General features: G+C 38.6%; 1 protein-coding gene across 3 annotated transcripts in view; it reads right to left on the bottom strand.

Annotated features, from left to right (window-relative positions):
• Positions 1–22,971, bottom strand: part of PTPRG (protein tyrosine phosphatase receptor type G) — a 692,071-nt gene that overhangs the window by 12,989 nt on the left and 656,111 nt on the right. For all 3 annotated transcript variants that reach the window (XM_073901477.1, XM_073901476.1, XM_025885589.2), the window contains 12 exons: positions 21,982–22,078; positions 17,345–17,427; positions 17,023–17,157; positions 15,892–16,026; positions 13,859–14,031; positions 12,215–12,350; positions 11,506–11,652; positions 9,642–9,735; positions 8,681–8,757; positions 8,059–8,187; positions 4,707–4,853; positions 3,864–4,006 (listed from right to left, as the gene is read on the bottom strand). In XM_073901477.1, coding sequence (XP_073757578.1) covers positions 3,864–4,006; positions 4,707–4,853; positions 8,059–8,187; positions 8,681–8,757; positions 9,642–9,735; positions 11,506–11,652; positions 12,215–12,350; positions 13,859–14,031; positions 15,892–16,026; positions 17,023–17,157; positions 17,345–17,427; positions 21,982–22,078 — 1,496 coding nt within the window. The remainder of the gene's footprint in view (positions 1–3,863; positions 4,007–4,706; positions 4,854–8,058; positions 8,188–8,680; positions 8,758–9,641; positions 9,736–11,505; positions 11,653–12,214; positions 12,351–13,858; positions 14,032–15,891; positions 16,027–17,022; positions 17,158–17,344; positions 17,428–21,981; positions 22,079–22,971) is intronic.

Below are 22,971 nucleotides of genomic sequence, written 5' to 3'. Positions count from 1 at the left end.
ACTCTTCTCTCAAGCCTGGTGAGCATCTTTATGACTATTACTTTGAACTCTTCATCTGGAAATTCTTAATTTTTGAACAAGAGTTCCTGCATTTTCATTTTACATGGGACCCCACAAATTATGGTAGCTGGTCCTAGCTGACACTATTTGTGTACACAGGCCCTATTAGCTTCACACTGCCTATTTTCTCATGTGAGAAGGGATCCTAAAATTACCCTCCTAGTGCAGTAATGTTGAGGTTCAAATGAAAAACAGAATTAAGTTATATTTGTGGGTATCTTTGCAGCAGTTGACAAAGAAAGCAGTCCATATAGTTCTGCATCTCCTATGGCTTATCTCAGGATCAAATAAAAATAAAAGGTTATTGGTGATCCTCAAAGGGCTTTTGCCTATTTGGGCTGTATCTATCGATATTTGCTGTATCAAAAATTGGAACTGAGAAAATGTTAAACACAAAACCATGCAAGCACACATTATGGTAGACATCAGAGTGAGAATGAACAAGGCAAATGGTATCTTTGCATTATTATGAAAATAGTTTTGACCTTTTGAATCCCCTGGAATGGCCTCCTTCCCAACCTGTAGTCCTCAGATCATACTTTGAGAATTCTTAATGGAATTAGCCTTCTAGGAGCTCTAACAGGGTGATAGATATATCTCCACAGTGAATAATATTAAATATTTGCACAAGAAACTGTTCTTCTGTGAGTGAATGTCTAATCTGTAGTCACATGAGACTGTAAAAACCGTACTTATGTTCCAAACTTCTTCCGTCGGAATGTAGGCTCTGCTTAAAAAATCTGACAGTAATGCTGATAGATGAGTCCCTGAGAGAATGGTCTTGAATACAGGATGCTGTGAATAGAGCAGTTTGCCTTTAAGCTGTGCTTGCCTTCAAATAGAATCAGTTTACTTTTGGGTGTGGAATTTTATCCTTAGATCATTTATCTAGAAACTTTATCCGTCTGGCACACAGCTGAGAACCCTGAGAGTAGGTGTTAAGAGATCTCTGTGTAGACCCAATAAATATCAAGTTGGTCCACTCAACGTTGAACTCTTAAAGTGCTAGCCGCAAGGCCTTCTCTTCCGGCCTGCTCACTTATACTTTAGATAGAGTTTAAACATTCGTAAGGAGGCAAGATAACGAGAAACAAAATGCAAGGCACAAGGCTCTCTGGGGAAAGTTCATATTAAGGATATTGTACATATCCTTAATTTGTAGGTCAGTTTGAAGCACAGTAGCCATTCTGTGCCAGGCACGGAGCTTCACCCAGTGGAGACTGGGACAAATGAGTTACCTCTCATTTGCTGGTCTCGGCAAGGTGGGGATGACAGTCCTGTGAACAAGCAGTTGCAATAGGATGTGCTACCCAAGAACAGCACTGGTAAGAATGTGATGTTAGTAATTTTAAATGATTACCTCCTCAAAGAGAGTGACTTTTAAAGTGTCTTGTTGACTGAAAGAGCCCTCAAAGGAAATAGTATTTGCAGGGGCAAGGTGGCCTGCAGGAAGTAATTCAGTGGAGGATTGCTTCGACCAGATCATAAAGGAATTTGAAAAGTGTACTGAGAGAATGGGTGACATCAAGAAGACTCGTGGCCAGTGAGATGTGGAGGTGAGGGGGCATACCAAAAGGACTCTGGCACGTTTCTGGTTTGTACAACTCCGTGGTTGGGGACAGGCGGGGGAAGATGATGAGTCTGTTTTTAAACATGCTACATTTGAGGTATTTGTGGGCCACCAGGAAGGGATATTTACAGGTACAAAAAGTAGGTAGGATGGAAACTGAAAGCTAACTGGTGTTCAGAACATTGCACTACCACGAGCAGCTGTTTAATTTGCTCGGGTAAAGGGGAAAAAATCACTTCTACGGGATTGCTTATCTCCTGAAGAGTGGATAAAGGAAGGAACATGTTTCTTCAGTGGCTTTTAATCCAGCTCACTTACATGATTTGTGCTGATCTAGTTCAGAGTTAATTTGCTCTTTTCTTATGCAGGCCTAAGAACAAGCTACGTTTGATTAATTTCAGAGGTGACATATATGCAACATGTGAAATAAAATAAAAATCACTGAATAAGACAATATACCCCCAAACTGAATAGACAAATGAATCAAATAGTTCTTTTTAAATGGTTTAACAAGTTGCTAGTTTTTTCTTTCCCACATCCCTTACCATGAAATATAAGTTTAGCTGCATGACTGCATTGAGCACAAAATCACAGCAACATCAGTCACAGAACTGGACAGCAGCATTAGAATTCAGTCTGCATGGGCAGAAGCTGGCGAAACCCAGAGGTATTTGGAAAGCTAATACAGATTAGTGGGGGGGAAACTACAGAAGCAGCCCTAATTTTATACTATAACTGCATACCCCAAATTTCCATAGACCAGTACTAGCTGCCCAGTTATTTTGATGCTGGCTTCGCTATTTAAACACTGCTGGCAGTTGTCCTGTTTCTAGGCATCTTAGTGTATTTAACTAAGTGCATAACTTAGTGTATTTAACTTAGTGTATTCCTAGGCATCTTAGCTTTGCTATTTAAACACTGCTGAGAGTTGCCCTGTTTCTAGGCATCTTAGTAATGACTATAATGTTTTCCTCTTTCTTTCCCCCCTAAATTCAATCTAATTAAGAGTTGGACCAACATTTTGAAATAGTCATTATTTCCTAAAAAAGAGCATAAAAATCTTTGGAAGCAGCCAGTTAATACGGCGATCTTCAAATATGAGGAATCATGATCTGAGGTATAGGTGCTGACCTACACTGAAAGTCTGTGTTCACTTCATGTTGCAGTATTTGTTTAGAAAAAATGAAAGACTTAACAGTAAGCTTTACTCTCAAATTGATTAATAACTATGCTTCCAGAGTAGCTGTTAATTTAATGAACATAATGGGTACACACTGAGAATTTGCTGACCAAAGGAGCTACCTTGGAAGTAAAACAGAAAGGATAGAGGGGCACTTGAGTGGCTCAGTCAGCTGAGCATCCAACTCTTGGTTTTGGCTCAGGTCATGGTCTCAGGGTCTCAGAATCCATCCCCACTTGGGCTCCATGTTCAGCGCGGAGTCTGCTTCTCTCCCACTGCCCCCACTCTCTTAAAATAATCATTTTTTTTCTTGTTTTTAAAGAAATGAGGATTATTATTTAAAGAAATGAGGATAAAATTATTATTTTAAAGAAATAATGCCATATTAGCTAAAAGCTTGTTAGAGTCTAAACAATCTGGGATTACAAACTGATTTACAGGTCAATCCCAGCCATGAAGTTTGACTCCAAATATTCACATACCATAAGGTTTATCTATCAACCTTTCCCTCTGACTAAAGAGGAAAATGTCTGGGTTTGAATACCATGTGAATGCCTAGAAGCTCTGACACCAGGAGCAAATTATTTGTTCTCTTTGAGAGTCATATTCTTTAAACTTCCAAAACAGATCGTAAACTCTAAATTTATCATTAATAGTAACTTTCTCACTCCTAATCAACGAAACCATATTTAAAAAGTTTTCTTCTCTAATAAGTGTTTGCTGAAATTCACTGTAGGGATATAAAAATAACTATTTAATTAAGTTAATTAACTATTTACATTTTCTGTTTAATTAGTGTTTTTGAAACATAAATCCTCAGGAAGCTTGCAAGTCTACCTTTGTAGGCTGGTATAGTGCTCTGGCCTTCTAGAACATACACTCCAGGAATATCTGGAGTCTCGGAAGGGCCTGACACATTAAAATGCAAACAGATCTACAACAGGCACTTGAACACACTGGTAACACAGAATGGGCACGATCTTCCCTTTCCACTCCCAAAGCAATTCAACAAGAAAAGTGTTTGAATTGTAAAATTAAGAAAGAGATACATACTCATCATGAACAATGGTGGGGCCATCCCTTGTTAAGGCCTCTTCCTTGATGACGTTGATAAGTTCGAAAGTACTGCTGATGGGGGCATCTGGGTTAGGCCATTTGGGACACTGGAAGTGCCGAACCTCTAGGACGTAGTCATCCTATAACCAGTACAACAAGTCATAGCCCATCCGTTATTTCCTGACACCTATAATCTGGGGACTAGAACTTGCTCCTGAGAAAGTATAATTGACGAATGCCAAATACTAGGGAGAACTGACTTCCTGCCCTTAAAAAATGACCAGGTCATGATAGTAGAATCCTATTTTGTTCTGGGGACAATAACATTTTAAGTGACAATAAATTATAAGAGACTTTATATCCTATTCTATCTTATCTATACATTTAAAGGAAAAAAAGACCAAGGGTTAGATCATCATTTAAGTTATTAATATAAGACAGCTCCTCTTTCTCCCCACCCCATAATAAGTTATTACATATCAAAATGTCATTTAGTAAAAAAAAAAAAAAAAAAAAAAAAAAAGTCTTACTATTATCATCAGTAACACATTGCAAGATTTACATTTCTGGTGGCAAAGAGAATGTTGAGCTCTGGTATATTGTTTTCATAATTAGGTCAACAGACCTATTTGTATGCATGCTCAGAGGAACTGTTACATTTCATCTACCCAGCTGGAAAAAGCAAATATTTGAAAGAAGGAAAGAGGGAAGTGTACATATTTAAAATTAAGTCACATTCAAATGCCTGGGCCTGTCTCGAGGGTGGCATGTGACTTTATTATTACTTACACATGCAGGGCCCAAGTATGTCAGTTACTGAGAAATGGAGGTTTGAGTTACCTGTGTAGCTTCAAGGATAAAGTCATGGATGATAATTTGTTCTTCATTAGAGAGGCACAGTCTGTCTTTGCTGATAAGGGTGACGGTAAAGGCCTCACAGTTCATGGATTCTTCTCGACTTGGCCAGTATACAAACTCATCTTCTGCCTATGGGAACCCCCCCAAAGAAAAAATTCTTCTGCAGTGCTGTCAAACATTTGTTTTTGAATTTTCTCGCAAATTGATGTATACTGTTTGCCATCTCCTGTACCTCCCAAGTCACCATTTCATCATGCCCAGTTCATCAAGTTCAGTGGTGATTGTAAAATATACTTGATAATAACCATTTCCTAGCACTTCCCACCTAGGGCACTGTAACAACCAAAAATGCTCCCTCTAGAGGTGATATATTAAAATTAATCGACCTAGATCCTGCTTGTTTGTTTTTTTTTGGTTTCTGAGTTTTTTTTTTTTTTTACTGTGATACATTATAGAACATTTCTCAACTGGAGTTAGTATATCATTTCATAACTGCTTAAGCAACTAAGACATCCTAGTTCTTACTTCCTATGGATTATGTAAACAGTTCTACAGTTGATTAGCATTTTGCCAAGGAATTTCATCAACATTATCTTACTTAGTTTTTACAATATACTAGTGAGGTAAGGGATTTTTATCATCTGTCTTTACAGAGGAGGACATCAAGACTCAGGGAAGTCCTTAAGTTGTCCCAAGTCACTCTGCTACTAAATGGTAAGCAACAGAACCTGTCTGGGAAGAGGTTATGCATAAATAAGCTTATGTTGGCATGAAGTACAAAGTGCTCTTTCAAAGACCAGTTAATCTATCCATGTTAGACTTCAAATGGAGATTAACATAGAAAAAGTCAGCCTTGAATCAGGCAAACTTTAAATGTTCATCTATTTTAGGATTAAAAATAAATATTCAGGCGTGGTACTTGAATTCCATCCCTGAAAACTGTGGAGGCCTAAGAAAAAGTTAAGGGGTACATATGTTGGAGATTTTGTGAGAAGTACAACGATTAGGCTAAGACCCCTGACCCCCATTGCCATGCCTCTTTTTCTCATCAGTTCAAATGGCAAACTCTACTTTGCCCAGCATTATCTATATTTTTAGGGACATGGTCCTGAAAATGCTTAGATACTACCAGTGAAGTCAGAAATAATTCTGACTAATGTTCAAAACAAAGAAGGTTTTGTTTAATCTTACATTGTTGAATCAGAAATGAGCCAACAGTCCAATAAGACTTATCACCCTTTCAAGTTTCAATATAGCTTATTGCCAACTACATTTTTATTTTTAAAGCTCAGCATAAGGGGAAACAGATTAGCAATTGGGTTTAGTCTATACAAAAGAAGTCTGTAACTGTCAGGGGTTTTAATACATTTTGTCCAAGGAAATGGAAGTAAGACCCTTTTAACAGATATTAAAGATGTAAGGTAATAATGGACAGAGCTTATACATTTATTCAATATGCACAGCTTAAGCATAGGATTTAGGACTGGATGTGATCCTGAATAAATTAATCTGGGCCTTAATTTCCATATCTGAAAAGTGGGAATAACAACATTATGTACCTCTAAGAAATTAACATGAATCATAAATTACCAAATTGGCCTAATAACTGCCAAAGGGATTTTTTTTTTTCAAAGGGATTTTAATAATGGTGGAAGAAAGGCAAAAAACAACAACAAAAACCTTCTGAATACAGAGCGCAAACTGATCATCTTGAAAGACTATGAAAAATACATGCTGCTTAATTCAGCAGGAACTCCAGTCTTGTGGTTATCTTGCTTACAAATGTATCTGTAGATCAAAGATCCCTGTATTTTTAACAGTGCTTTCTGAACTAGGAACCAGTGACTTTGGGCTACTCAAAGCATCACGGTCTTGTCAAGTTATAGCAGTGATAAATAATAAAGCAAACAAAGAGAATCTACATTTTCAGGAAAAATGTGCACTAATAAATCTGACTTTCAACTCCGGAGCTGAGAATGCAGACATGCAGGATTCTAGCCAGGTCTCCCTCAGCCTGAGACACTGAGATGACCTGTTCCGGGGCAGGTCAAGGTCCTCACTGTCTGCAGAGCATGTATGGACTCAGGTGGTCTAGCCTCCCCAATACAAATGAGCCCATGTGATAGATGCTTTTGGTGACCATCCTGTGTTAAGTGACAATAACAAAATAACTGACTCATCCAACAAATGAACGTTTTAACAACCCTAAGTGCCTCCAATTTCCACATGCCAAACAGAATAGACCCCTATTGCCAGCTAATTTGAAAATTTACACTCCAGTTTTTAGCTTAAGATTCTCAATTTTGTTGCCATTCTATCATACAGAAGCAGTCTTGGTATTCTGAAGCTGGAGCAAAATGCGACAAAGTGAAGAAGTTCCTACTGACTGGGCACACAGTCAAATGCATGTCATCAAGACTAGGGGTTCAATCACATGCTGTTCTTTCTTGATTAAAAAAATTCACTAATCTGATACTCATGGAAGCAACTCCTCATTGTTTTTTGTTTTCATTTTGTGGGCTTACATGTCCTCATAATAACTTCTGAACACCCAACTAATTCTGAAAGTTAAGCTTATCTTGATAAATTTGTTCACCCTTCTTTTACATAATCTCCAGATACAGCAGGGAAGGACTCAGGGGAGAGAGAGGCTATGGCTCAGTCAAGGTCTTAAAAGCACCTTTAAATTGGAACAAAATAGCCTTTCTATATTTCCTTCCCTATAATGGGTCTGCTCTGCCTGTGGAATGGGGGAGAAATGATGATACATTATTAGTACTTTTGATATAAAGTTTTTGGGGGAGGGCTAGGAAACCTTTCTCTGATGTGGGGTGGGACAAATAGCCTAGCAAAAGGATTAAAAGGTCACACAGGTTCAAATCCTGACTCTAATTATTTGTGTATATGCCCTTAGGCAAGTTACTTCCCTCAATTTTCTTAGCTATTAAATGAAATAATAGTAGTACCTGTGTCAAAGTGGTAGAGAGGATTAAATACTCAAATGTTAGCTGCTATTTTGTTTTTTACAAATGACATCCGGCAACTGAGAGGTCAGGTTAAGGTCATATGTTAAAGGAGGTGACTCAAAGACCCTTTTCCAAAACCTTCTATTGCCTGGCCATGTACAGCATGAGAACATCAAGTAATGGAGCTGACAGGGACAGTAACTGTACTGTAAGAATACAAAAGGAACCCGGTCAGCCTTAAAGAGGAGAGAAGTCTAGATGCCCTCCCGAGCACACACAGACAGTGGAGGCCTGTGGTAAGGTATCAGAATGATTTATGCTTATGGCCTCACAGGCTCATTAATATATAGCAGATGTGCTTTGCTTACCAAGCTCTGGTTGTCTGGCAGCATGACAATGATCTGTGCATTATGATCCCAAATCATTCGCCAGAAATCTTTCGTAGTATGTGGCAGAGGATGCTGGGTTATAATAAATTCATTGCTCCTATAATAGCCCTTCAGTTAGGGAGACGGAAAATCAGCAGTTAGAAACATTTTATTCTGATGTTGTGGTAGTAAAATACGTTCATGAAATAAGACAGCATTGTTTTGACCTCACTGAAACAACTAAAAAAGGCAGTCCATACATGTGGCTAATTTTTAGAGGTATATGCTAACACATGTAGATCATTTTCTCTCCACATACAATTCCCTTCTCGTTACCCCTGCTGTTTTTACTTAACAGCAATTTCAACATTTATTCAAACATTAGATGGGTGAAATTAACAAGAAAATTAATTCCTTAACAAACACTTTTCTTAAAGTATTTCTGTACCCCCGCTGATTCGGAGTCTTTTGTTAAAGGTCTTCAGATACAGAAATCTCTCTAATTTCTATATTACACATTGAGAAATTATTTGAAAAATGAAATCAGCCACATAGGTGGTATCTGCTCTTTAGCACCTTTTAGTTTAATTGAATTTATTTATAATTAACTGTTGACTCTCACCATGATATAAGAAGCATTAATGTAATCTGTTCCTTTCATTCCAGGCAACGGTGCAAGACCCACTCGGGCACGCTCGGCTGTCGTATGGAAAAAAAAAAAAAAAACAACACCACATTTGCCTTACTACACACACATAACCAATAATGCTTTCTGAGATTCACTTGGTGAGTAATCTATTTCCCTGGCTCCCCTTTCATTTTAAAAACTCACCTATATTTTTAACTAAGCTAAAGTGTCAGCTAAGGCAGAATGTAAATGGAATTTTGCTGCACGTTCCCAGAAGGGTAGAGGCATTACAGGAATAAAATCTTACTGTGAGAGAGGTTTTCACAGCAGATCACAAAGAGAACACTTTGTGCAGAGATGAGAGAGGATTTCAGATAATTTTTGGCCTTGGTTTGATATTCTTACAATTATACCAACACACTATACTTTTGCTCTTTTGCCATTCCTTTCCCATTTTTCTCCCCGTAACGTACTTAGAAAACAGTGGCCTTTGTCAGTAGATTCTCAGAATCTCTCCAGTGATCACCCATGCTTGTGTCTACAGCTCAGTTTCCTCTGCTAGGTCCCGAGTTATTTATACAAAAGTCCCCATCCACCCACAGTGCCCTGATCTCAATAGCCAGAAGAATGTAATAATGCATTCCAGTTGTACAGATTAATCGGAGACTCATGTTTTTCTAGGAGTATTAATGCCACAGTGAAAATGGCTTTTTTTTTTTAGTTAAAATGTAGAAGGACCATAATTCTTGAATTGTGAGGTGAGCGGAAGCTAGACTTCATGTCACACTGATGCAGCAATTCGCTGGCATGGACAGCCACCCCTCCTGGTTTGATCAAACTGCCTTAATTTTCCTGGCATAACTATTCCCCTTGGTAGTTGCGGCCTCTACATAATGCATAAAATTCGGTGAAAAAATACACACTCAACCAAGTCAAACTGATTTTAAGAGCTTACATGGCACGACGGAAGAGTTTCGGTTCTTTTCTTTGTTACACTCTTTCTGAGCACTAAAGCACTCCACATACTTGGCATTACATTGTGTGACCAGCTGAAAGAAAAGCAACGTTGTAGTTTTCATTAACTAACCTTATTGTGATAATCATTTCGTAATATAAGCAAGCATCAAGTCATTACTCTCTATACCTTAAATTTACACAATGTTATATATCAGTTACATCTCAGTCAAGCTGGGAAACAACAAAACAAAGTTATAATTGATAGCATTTGCTTGATGATCTGGCAAAAGAAGGCCAATCAGTAATTGGATTACTGAGGAGCAAAAACATTTTTCTATCCTAAGGAATATATTTTTGTGTTTTAGTAGTGGTTACTTCTGTCCCATTACCGTGGTTAAGGGTAAGGTTGTCTTATTTCTACTATCAGGCCCTAGGCTTCTGATAACAGGTTCAGTGTGGGCAGTAAATACTTACTGAATTCATCTGGATTTTTCTGTTGAAAATGTCACTGCTTTTTGGAATTTGTCTTCCGTAATTTCTCACAGGCACATGAGATTCGGGTGGGTCTACACTAGAAAAGACTGCTCTATAGTCATAGGAGCTAATTACGTTTCTTGAACATAACTTACTAGGTTCTCAGTACGTTTCTGTTGAACTAAACTAACATTGTTCTAAGGCCACTATAAGTAGCCCAGTAGTTTGGTTATTCTTCCTGTTCTTGTATAGCTTGGTTGAACACTGTGTCAATCCTCGGTTTTGTTTTTTTAGCTTTCATACTACTGTCCAGGGCCTTGGGTGTAGTTTTCAAGTTTCTGATTCTTGTTTTTTTCCTTCTACTTAAGTTCTAAAAGTGGTTAGTGCCTACCAAAGAACCAATTACCTGGTTTCCAAGGGAATGAAGAGATTTCTTTTAAAAAATTCATCAAAATATGTGGAAACAAACATTGCAGAAGTAGAAAAGGCAGAATTTAAGAAATGTTGGTACTTAATTTTTTTTAAGAATTTTAAACATTTAAAATGAGACATGTCCTCATTATTAATTACCTCAAAAGGTTTTTCTTAAAAGGAGAGCGAGAAATTTAAGATTGTTATGGAATGAAAATTAATTTAGCTTGTTACTTTGCTTGGCAGTCTCACTGATTCAAATGATGGTTTCACAAAGTTTTGCCATGAAAAGTATAATTGTACAGATTTACCTCATTCTTTCCATCTTGATACAAAATGAGAAATTACGTATGGGGTAATGCAAAAAAAAATTGAAAAGACTAATGAGAGACCAATAAATAAGAAAGTACTTAGTAATTGGAGGGACAGCATTTAAAGGTTAGAATAAAGGACTGAGCTTTTAATGATCTGAATTACTTTATTGTCATTATGGTCCCTTTTTTTTTTGTTTTTTTTAACCTTTCCCTCAGTTAATTCCATATAAACCTTAACTGCCTTTAAACTTCTTCATGCCCTCGTCCAAGCAAAGAAGAATCCTTTGGGAAAAGTTAACTTCTCTCTGGTATTCCTTAGTACCTCTTTTAGTTTCTAAACTGATAGTCTTTCAGATAGCTTATTTGTCGACCTACTGTCCCAAAAATAAATCATTCTTAAGGGTAAGATAAGTTAGTTCAGAAGAAGTACAGGGGTATTTTTTTGGACTAGAGTGACAGACTCCAACTTAGGGTCACTGTGGTGTTAGGATCCCAACAGTTCATACACAGGTCGAAACTTTGCTTCCCGTTAACATTTGAAGAATACAAATGGTAATCCCTTTCAGTCTATACATTCATGCCAAAAAGATATGACCCCCAAACACAAGCCGTTTCTGTACTTCTGCTTTTTTACAAAACCCAGACGTTTATTCGGAGCACTACCTTGAACTGTTTCTCCAGCCGTGTCTTTCCTCCTACTCCTGGTATGAGGATGCTGTTAACATAGCTATGCAGCTGATTAGAGGATACTTCGGTCTCCTTTCCTAGAATGGCTTCCAACAAGGCATCATGGATGAAAATGTACTGCTCCTATAAGGGACAGAATGAGGAGAGCTGGTAAGGAGTAGCCACTTCTATCCAAGTCATGAAGCTGACCTCCGATCAACTCTTCTCACAGGGACTTCCCTGTGAGCTCCTGCAAGCATTTACAGCCAGGTGCCTTGCTCCCATACTCACCGGTTTATCCTTGTAACTTATTTTAGGGTCAGGCCTGTGTTTTCCATACCACGCCCCAAGCAGTAGGTTCAGTGCAGCAAGCCGTGGAGAAATGTGGTTAACAAAGGTCTTTAGAAACCCTTCAACTTTTCAGGCCCGACACCAAATATTTAACTCCCCATGGCCTCAAACACAGCACTAGATGCAGCTGTATCTTGCTTCCTAAGTGTTGGTGTCGTGACTGAGGAATCACACGTAAGATGCACACAGACATGGGAAACTGGGAGTCAAAGAACAGTCTCATGGTCGGCATAGCTTCTGGTACAAACCTGTGCGTTCCTTTGGGCCCTACAAGAGTGAATTTTCTCCTCAGTACCATTCAACTTCCATTTAAAGCACGTGCTAGAACCTCTTGCGAGCAACTGCGGGCACTCACCTCAGTCTGGACGAGGTAGTTACGCTGTGTCCTGATGTGCTTCAGGAATCCCAGGACGTTTACTGTGCTTTTGTCCTTTATCTGTTGCAGCATGCTGTCTATTACAATGTAGGTGCCGGTCCTGCCCACACCAGCGCTGGAAGAAAGGAAGACACTCAGCCATTAACTGCAGACGGCAGAAATTACCGTCTCAGTAGCAAATGAGCTTAAAAATAACCTTGTTGTTTAGATAACCTAGTAGAGAGTTGACACAGGTCATTCATTGTGGACAGCATCCAAAAACTTCATTAGGGAGTTTCCCATGAGTCTTGACGGAGAGCAAAGACAGCCTTTCATAAATACCACAGGAGCTGGGGTAAAATGTCGCGTATGTATTTGCTTTCTCAGTCTCGCTTGCTGCTCAAGCCAAGGATGGAAGTCAGTGACGCAAGGGACGGACAGCAGCCCTTCTTGGCAGAGGCATCCCCCCACCAGAACCCCATGTGCCGAGAACCCAGGTAGGGAGTTTGTGTCCTTGATGCCTAAGTCTGTGCCTGGTTCTCCAACTTCCTCTGATTCTGGAAGCACCCGTTATCCTTTTGGTAAGTCCCCTTTCTGCATGCCTCCCTAGTCTGTTCACTATTAGAAAGTTCTTACCCAAAGGGGTGCCTTCCTTTAGTCAGCCCCATATGGAATCAGAATGGCATGCCTGCAAAATCTGGCCTCTTTTATTCACGCTTCCTCATTGTTAAACAAACCAACACAAAACTAAAAAACAACAGTCAGGAAGATGGGCATTCTGCAGTACCCCCGGCAGGTTCCCCACCTCCCAGGACTACTCCATTGATACCCCAGCTCTTTGACAGACTTGCATGTCTATTTTAGCGATTCCTCAATGGGTTAGCAAGAAAATGTACTTTTCATGAGGCTTGAAACAGGGGCTGCATTCCAACATCTGCCAAGGACTTGCTTTGTGATCACGTTATGAACAAGAGCCCAGAAGAAATGCTTAGAAAATGCCATGCAGCTCTGCGACGTAACTCACAGAAGAGGAGGCATCTATTTGAATACCAAAGTTTAAAAAAAAAAAGCCAAGAATGCAATTACAAATGAAAGGTAATAAAAGTATTTTTAAACCACCTATTAAAGTTGTTTAAGGTAGTTAAGGGAAAAAAGGCTTTCTCAGTGCTCTGAAAAAGGTCTTTCTTAGAGCATGTATCAATTAAAAAATTAAAGATCTTTTCACTCCTACAATGAATTTTATTATTTAGAGGAACCCTACAGAAAAGCCATATACAAAACCTCAACCTCTCCAGTGTAGAAAGCCCTGGACTTGTGTTTAAGGTCAGATTTCCATGTAATAGGAGCAGCTTCAAGATTCCCTGTAAACAATGGGGATTTTATTAATAGATGTTATTAAAAACTGGAGATTTATTCTCTAAGAGCAGATTTTGTTTTAGCCTCAGAAATAGCTGATGACTTCTGAATGTTTTGAGAATGCAGTGATTTTATAGAACCCTAACAGGCTATACTGGTCCCAGTTTTCAATGGAAGACTCTGCTTCTAAATCAAACAAAGCAGGGCCCCAGCGGTCCACATCCTCCCACTCTGCCCACTTCAGATGTTGAATCCCAGGCACAAAAGGGAGAAAGATGTTGGCCCCACCTGCAGTGCACCAACACAGGGCCCATTTCTGGTGTCCGGGCTGCCGAGGATCTCCTCACGAAGGTCAGGACGGGGAGGGCATACTCAGGAACTCCCATGTCAGGCCACTGAGTGTAGTGATACTGGATCACGACCCTTTCATTCTGACGACCCTTGGGATTTCCTTTCTGACCCTAGGAGAAAGGTGAAAAGAGAGGTCTTTAAGCAGACAGCGGGCATTCTGGATTTAAAAAAAACAACAAAAACAAAAAAAACATAAGGATGTATGAAACATGACCTTCCATTTCATGTGCCCTAACTACTGTTCCTAAGCTAGGTACTTTCCCCTTGGCGGCCGTCTCATGCACTCTGTAATTTGCCTACACAAGCCTTCATGATCTGACTTCCTGTCCCGACTCCAGAAGGCCGTGGTCCCTTCGCTCTCATCTGACTGTGGGCCATGACTCCCATCCTTTCTCTGCTGTCTGGGTTGGACCTTTCGGATCCGGAGTGCTGGGTGCTGCTATACTCCAGGAAGTGATTCTCAGGCTCCAACATCAATAATGAATTTATCTGTCACTCTCATGAATGAATTTTCCAGAGTAGTTTTCCTTTTAAGTGGCTGAGCTTTTTACATTTTAACCACTTTGAATGAAAAATTTTCCCAAACAGGTAACTTGCTGTTGTAGGTTTTTCTTATAACTGATAAACTTGTAAATGTCTTAAAAAAAAATTTTTTTTTTTTGATGCCTCAAGGTCATTAATCAGCTGGAGCATTTAAGGTGTTCGGCCCTCGGCTCCAGAAGCCTTATGGCTTTGATTTCTGAAATCTTCCTTTAACTCTCATTTTCCTATTTCTTCCTCTTTCAGTTACTACTTTTTCCTCTTGCACAGAACACCTAAAGTTCCTATTTGACTTCCGTCCTCCAACTTGAGTGGTTTGTAAAATAATAAGTGGGCGATGTTTAAATACCTGAAGGGTTTCCATGAGCAATGGGCTTTGTAAACATAAACTGATTATTGGTTAGTTTAAGCCAGCTAACAGCTCTCTTAGAACACAGATGAACATAGTGCTACTTGACTTTTATATACTTCTGCCATTCTAGGAAAAAAAACTAAACATAGAAAAAGATTGTAAACCTTGGATCACAGATGGGTTTTGGAGCCAATGAAATTGTATATAAAAATTGGACTAAATGTGAACTCTTCTGGGGCAGGGGAGCTGTAGTTTGATCACATTCCCAAAGATGGCCAAGACTTAGAAAAAAAAAATTACATCCATTGCTACAAACAACTGCCATTCCTAAGTCTCTCTAGAGCAATTACTTTACATTTTCTTAATGAACATCTACCTAGAGTTTCTAGTAATGCTGTCATGGTCCATGAATCTCGATGGAACAGCAGATTTTGAACAAAAGAAATTGAGATAACTTGAAAGCAGCATTTTCCACAAGGTGTGGAAATTGGATGTTAACAGTTGTATAGGAAAGGGTTATGTTGAGTTGCATTAGGAAACACTAGGCAAATAAAATTGAAAGAGGGTTTCTTAACTAGCGCTCTGGCCACTTGTGTAAATTGTACGTATTTCTAAAGAGGAATACATATTATGTAGCATTCATGTTCCATACTTATTAAGTAGTAGAATCTCCTTTTTGCAAGCATCTTGCAGGGTTAGCATTCCTTGGAACACAGTTTGGGAAAATAATCCTTGAAAACTGTCAGAAGGTTGCTGTTGAAAAGCTAAATCCACAAACAGGTGCTGCTGTAGTTGCCGGTCACCGAGACCTGGAAGTACGCCCTCCCCTCCTTTTTTTAAATGAAGCTGTCATGAGGAGGTTAAAGAATTTAATCAGGCCAGTTAAATTCTATTATGTGTTCTGCCAGTATCTTTCACAGCATACATTGATGTCAATCAAAGGAGTTGTGAAAAAATGTTTTTTAAAAATACTTTTTTAAAGCCAAGTTGGTTCTGAGAATTGGCCTTGGTTGTACAGTAATTTTCATACAAGTTTAAAGAGAGATGCCCTGGCAGCCCACCCATATTCCTTCAATACCTTTTTCACTTTTGTATTTCTGACTGAAAAACGACGAACAGTGTAGCAGGCGTGTACTTTTGTGCTCTTCAGTGTGACAATAATGTTTCCATACTCCTCACTATTCTCTGTTGGCCAATACTGATCACATTTTCGCTGCAAAAAAGGAAAAAGTTGTCAGTTCCCACTGCAATTTATGCCACAGTTGTACTGTTGGTAATGTGATTTCCAGCGTCTTTAAAACAGGTAATATCACCATATAGTTGAACTGAAAAAGGAACATAAGGGCCCAATGGCTTAGAGGTAGACATACCTCTGAAGAGGTTAACCTCGGGACAACCTTGGGCAAGATCATTTGTGAAATGGGTCTCGTATTCATGATCATCTTTGAACAGACAATGTACTTTAAAGAGGGCCTCAGAAAGAAACCTGTATTTGGCCTATAAGCAATAAGGGCTGGCTATGTTAGGAGGCTGGGCTGCCTTCTGAGTTGCAAGAGAATCTTATAACAGTGAAAAATCTTCATTTTACCTCTTGGGTCACCAAAGGTGAAACAGGGACTCCACAGTCAAGGTGAAGCTGTAGTGATTCTGAGTAATGAATCTGAGACTTAGCCTTTATTCCAGGCTAAATCAGCATCATGTAATATAAACTCCTAATCTACTAACTCTAAAATATTAATCTTAAAAAAAGGTTCTCTTAATGATGGTCAAGGTGTTTCAACAGTGTTTCTGCTTGCCCCCCCCAACTATCAGTAGTTCCCCCACTACACTACGTTTCTGCCAACTTCCCTGTTTGTTGTGCTTTCTGTCCTCTTAGAAGGTCCTTCTGTAACTCCTTCTCCTCCCTCATTGTTCACAGTTCACCTCACCTATTAGCGCCTTTACAAAATCTCAGTCCTAGAGGAGTATCCATCCCTTTTACAGCATCCACATTCTAATACTCTATTCGTCCCTCTTGCCCCATTTAATTCCCTCTTGTGGGCGCTCAGCTCTTTCCCACCAGACCACAAGCAAGGCAGGGGCAAGAGAGGATGCTTTTTATCTCCTTAACTCTTTATACCTGGTCAAGTTCCTACCCTACAGCAGCTGCTCCATAAAGAGGTTTTGAATGAAGGTACATGATTAAGATATTAAGCCAAGAGGCTCTTACTCTTCCTTTTTCCACAAGATTCGTAATCATGATAATGATTCCAGTGTTTTGTTCCCAAATCATCCTCCAGAAATCTTCAAATGTAGACTTTAAAGGTCCCTGGGTGGCGATATAGGCTTTCGCTTTGTTGTAACCCTTCAAAGATGACACAGCACAAAGTAAGATGAAAGCAGTATCACAGACCAGTTAATAATTCAAGTGCCTGCCATTTGACTAGGCTGTGTTTTTAGGAAAAGTTCTGTGCAGTATTAAAACACGTTCAACAGTCTCTGTGGCACTGTTCAATTATGAGAAACAGGTTTATAAAACATTTCTGACTTACATCGACGTAGTTTGCATTAATGTAGTCACTGTGCTTAGAGTCTTTTCCTGGTAAAGGTCTTAACTTCACCCTACTGTGATCATCTATAGAGGATTAAAAAAAAAAAAAAAGCAAAAACAAAATGTGTAATTCAAAAACTACCAGCATTCTAAAGCAGAAAACAAGGCAAATCGGCAATGTGGCATCTCCCAGAGTACCCCAAAAAAACTTTTGGCAGAACAACAGTGAAAAATTTAAAGATACAGCATTGAAACCCATCTTAAAAACACAGGGACATTTCTACATCATGCTCTGACCTGTGAGTGCCCAAGATATGCAAACTGAAGTCCTTATTAGTTCATGTAAAATGATTTCAAGTTGCAACCCTCCAAAGTGTCCTTGTCCTGGATTTTAAAACCAAGGCCTTTGATTACCCATGGCTGTGTCCCTTTTCCATTAATACAAATGTACAAAGGTGATTGTTACATTAGGTCCAGAACAACATCTCCTTGTTAAACGTCTATTTTCGGGAGATTCCTTTGCTGAATTCAGTTAGACTCCCTTCTACCCTAATATAACCGAAGTAATTGAGGAAACCAGAGCTGTTCCTGAGAGTAATCTCCTTGCAGGAATCTGGTGAATGATCAGATTCTAGGATCCACTCAACCTCAGCTTATGAACACAAAAGTGGGATATGTGTCTCTTGTTGCCCAGCAAAATGAACTTGAATTTTTAGGACAGCAAATGAAATAAAAAGAAGTGAAGGTCATAATTTTATTCCCTCTAGCTAGGAACAAAAAGGGCAAAAGTAAATTTACATTTCTGGTTATAATCATAAAAGTCCAGTTCAAGAAGAAGTCCAAAGAGTGGTTTAGCCTAGACATTAATGACCTCAGACTATTTATCAAGCACTTTTTGAAAGCCCTCTCCAGTCTTGTGACTGTGAGTTTTGTTTGTTGTTCTGACAAACTCTCAGACTACACTTGCTATGCAGAAGGGCTGCCCGCTAGAAATAGGCTCCAAATGACAATTTCCCCCCAAGTTATCAGAATACAAACCACTATGCCTTAGCTCAGTAGCACTATATTGCATATTATTTTTCAGAATGACAAATAAGAATACATGTTCTTCAAGTTGCAAAATCCATATTTAATCTAAAAGGTAACAGCCTCTCTAAATAGATCAGTACAGGAGATGGTACAGTAGCACCATACTTGAAAGTTGTAATGGCTCTGTGAGAGAAGGCTTTTCATACATTTTATTTCCTGCACAGTAAGTTGTTTCATGACATTTCCATCCTGGTTTTTGCTATACTAAGCCCTATTATGGGGGTAGACCAAGATGATGGGTGATGTGTCCAGAATCTGACCAGGCATCATGAACGCCAGAATCCAACCTTCTGAACTTAGGAAAATAAAACCGCATCTAATCTGAATTTGTGAAAGTGAAACCATAAATGAACTGGTGAGAGTACAACCATATCAAACCACAGATGGCACACTTTCCAGGCAACACCATGACCCTTGGGCTATCACGCAGACACTTCTTTGATTTCCTCCCTCTTTTTTGCCACATACTTTCAGCCAAACACTGAGATCACCAGAAGGAAGGATTGCCATGGTGGAGAGGATGGTATGTGCGGATATACTCGAGGCACACATGTGTATATATCCCTGCCTGATTTACATGGTTAGAAATGAGGTATATAGATGGACAGATCCTTATGATCTCGGCAAGGTGAGCCTTGACTAGGTTGGCCAACAAATACTGTCAGAGTCCATGCGTTCAAAGACTGGAGAGAAAAGCAAAGTTTGACTCTTTCTTGTTCTTTGTTAGCTCCTCATTCTCTAATATCAGTGGAACCAATACTCTTATTCAAAAATGTCTTGTGGTTCTTTTAAAACTATAGAGTTAGAAGTGAAACTCTATTAGTAGATGACATTACCTTGTATATAAAAATTCTAAGGAATCCACAAAAAATAACTATTAGAATAAATGAGTTCAACCAAGGTTGTAGGATACGTGATCAATGTTTAAAAAAAAACAATTGTACTTCACAATGAAAGATCTCAAAATTAAGTAAACAATTCCATTTACCATAGTATCAAAAAGAATAAGATACTTAAATTTAACAAAAGAAGTGTAACACATGCAAACTATAAAACATCATTGAAAGAAATAAAAGATGACCTCAATAAATGGAAAGACATCCCATCTTCATGATGGAAGACGGTATTGTTAAGATTAATCCACAGATTCAATGCAATGCCTATCAGAATCCCAGCTACGTCTTTCACAGTAATAGAAAAGTTGATCCTAAAACTGATACGGAAACACAAGGGACCCAGAATAACCAAAACAATCTTGAAAAAGAAGAACAAAGTTGGAGCATTCACAGTTTCCGAGTTCAAAATATACTACAAAGCTATAGGCTGTCATCAAGACGAAGTGGTACTGGCCTAAGGACAGACATATAAATCAATGAAAGAGAACTAAGAGTCTAGAAATAAACCCTTACATTTATGGTCAGTTGATTTTCAATAAGGGCACTAAGACAATTCAGTGGGGGAAAGAAGAGTCTTTTCTACAAATAGTGCTACGACAACTGGCTATCAAGCAAAAGAATAAACTTGGACCCTACCTCACATATATAAGAGTTATTTGAATAAAATACCTAACTGTAAGAGCTAAAACCATAAAACTCTGACAAAAACAAAGGTGTAAATCTTCATGATCTTGGATTAGGCAGTGGTTTCTTAGATATGACACCAAAAGCACAGGCCACAAAAGAAAAATTATGTTTCACCAAAATTAAAATAATTTGTGCTTCAAAGGACACCATCAAGAAAGTGGAAAGACAACGCACAGAATGGGAGAAAATATTTGCCAAGTGTTTATCTATATAAGGGATTCATATCCAGAATGTATAAAGAACTCCTACAACTCAGCAACAAAAAGACAATGGGCAAAGAATTTGAATAGATATTTCCCCAAAGAGGATCTACAAATGGCCAATAAATACATGAAAAGATGCTCAACATTACTCATTATTAGGGAAATGCAAATTAAAATGACAATGAGATACCACTTCACACCCATTAGCAGTTATTTTATATATCTCTATCTATAGATATCTATGTCTGTCTATATATCTATAGATACAGATTATATAAAAGTAACAAGTGTTGATGAGAATATGGACACTGGGACTCTCATATATTGCTGGGGGAAATGTAAAATGGTATAGCCACTTTAGAAAACAGTATGACAGTTCTTCGAAATGTTAAACATAGAGTTACCATATGACCTAGCTATTCTACTCCTAAGTATATATCCAAGAGAATTGAAAATATATGTCTGCACAAATGTTCATAGCAGCATTATTCATAATAGCCAAAAAGTAGAAACAACCCAAATGTCCATCAAATGACGAATGAATAAACACAATGTGGCATATCCATACCATGGAGTAATTTTCAGCCATAAAAAGGAATGAAGTACTGATCTAAGCGACAACATGGCTGAATCTTGAAAACATCATGCTAAGTGGAACAGACCCAGACACAAAAGGCCACATATTCTATGATTCCATATATGGAATGTCCAGAATTGGCAAATACATAGAAATAGAAACCACGTAAGTGGTTTCTAGGGGTTAGGGAAAAGGAGGAATTGGGAACGACTGCTAATGGGCATGGGGTTTCTTGTTGGGGTGTTGAAAATGTTCTAAAATTAGATAGTGGTGATGGTTGTACAACTGTGAGTATACTAAAAACCACTGAAATTCAGTTTATATTTAAATTCCCATTTAAATATAAATTAACTTTAAATGGGTGAATTTCATATGGTATGTGATTTTTATCTCACTAAAGCATTATAAAAAGCTTTATCTACAGTAGTGTTCACATTTAAATGGTTCGATTTAATGCACTATAAAATCCTATGGAATGTGTTCCTTACCACAGTGTATGTTAACCATAAACATGTGTGCCCCTGCCTTTAGTATCAAAGCATAGATTATCTGCCAGTGACCCAAACCCCCAATGTCTATGAGAAGTAGCACTTTAACCACAGAAGTAGTGCTCCAAGGGTATTCCCGTAAGGCTCTGTAAGAAGAATGCTTATTTGTTCGTATCCCTAACCGCCAGAGTACTCCTGACTTTGGAAAAATGGTAGAAAGGACAAAACACATGGGCCCCAAGGACTGGTGGCTCCATCCCTTACGGTATAGACCACTGAAGGTATGTTACCTAGTCTTAGAAATTCAGCTTATTGATTCCATTTTCAGTATTTCTTATTTTATTTAAAAACTTGGCTCTCCCCACTTAAAAACAATGTCAGGAGAACCACAGGACATTTAAACTTTGGTTCCCAGTGTCTGGTATGAAATCACTTCATGAGAGAACCATGAAGCTCTGAACATTTCTTTCAGTCCCACCTTATTCTTAAGCGGAGATCTGACAGCTTAATGAAAGACTCGGGGCTGTAAATGTCCCCACTTCTTCCTATCCTCTGTTGAAGATGGGCTAACGAGAGGTTAACTGGCGAATGTAATTCTTTTTGGCATTCCTGATTCGGATTGCTTGGCTTTCGGCTTATCCCCAGCATGAAGATTTAATTTCCTCACAGTTGAAGATAGTTTAAAGTTTATTACTTACATGCTAAAATGTTGATGTATCTGTTTTTGTGCTTGTTATCTGGATGATTGGAATGTTCTGCAGTGATGTTCATATCGGCCGTACAGCGTTGGACTTCCTGGTGGAAAAAAAAAACCAAGATTTCAAAGATTTTAGACACACTTTCGATGCCTAGCAAGGGTGTAGGAAGAAAGGAACTATATATATATCCAAAAGCATGAAGTATTTACTCCCTAGCCGCGGCCACCATTACCTCCCCAAACTCAATTTCAGAAGTAACTGACATATTAGTAACAAACATATAAAGGATGTGAAGAAGATAAAAGGATTTCCTTTTTTACTAATTCATCAATCATCTACTTCATTCCAGACTGTGACCTAGGCAGGGGGATTACAAAACATCATATCTCTCTTTGAATATGCCACAGCCTGATGAGGGAGAAAACATGCCAAAAGATAATGACAGTCAAATGTGATTAATAGAAAAGAGGCCTCAAGAAGCTCTGGTGGGAGCACACAGGAAGGCTTCAGGCAGCTCATTCACCTGAGTCTTAAAGGATGAACAAGAATTTTCCAGGCAGAAGTAGAGTCTCCACCATCATTTGCAATATGCGTATAGACCATATAGCTCCTTTTATAACTATCAGAGTGCAAATTGATTACCCTCTGTCCTGAAGTGACACTACCATATTTGCCCAGTGACCTGTCCTGTGTGGCTCAAATATATATAGATTTGATGAATTAGTTGTGAACTCCAGTTTCATTTAAATTCTCCTTCTTTAGCAGGCAACTCTTCAGCTACCTTTGCCACGAATGTAAACATCATCCATTAGCGTATTACAAGGTTGCTGTAAAGTCAAATTTTCCAAGAAAGTACCAGCATTAACTAATAAGGGAAGTCATTAGCAGTGCACAGCTGCTACAAAGAGCCGGAGTAAGTGACAGAAAATTATCAGGAGAAATATTTTACACATAACAGATGTAACAGAGTTTAGTTAGGTACATGCAGAC

The sequence above is a fragment of the Callorhinus ursinus genome, unplaced genomic scaffold, assembly GCF_003265705.2.
Source record: "Callorhinus ursinus isolate GAN/ISIS: 27379988/994484 unplaced genomic scaffold, GSC_fseal_2.0 scaffold15, whole genome shotgun sequence".
Classification (NCBI taxonomy): domain Eukaryota; kingdom Metazoa; phylum Chordata; class Mammalia; order Carnivora; family Otariidae; genus Callorhinus; species Callorhinus ursinus.
This window is presented reverse-complemented; position numbering and strand designations above follow the sequence as displayed.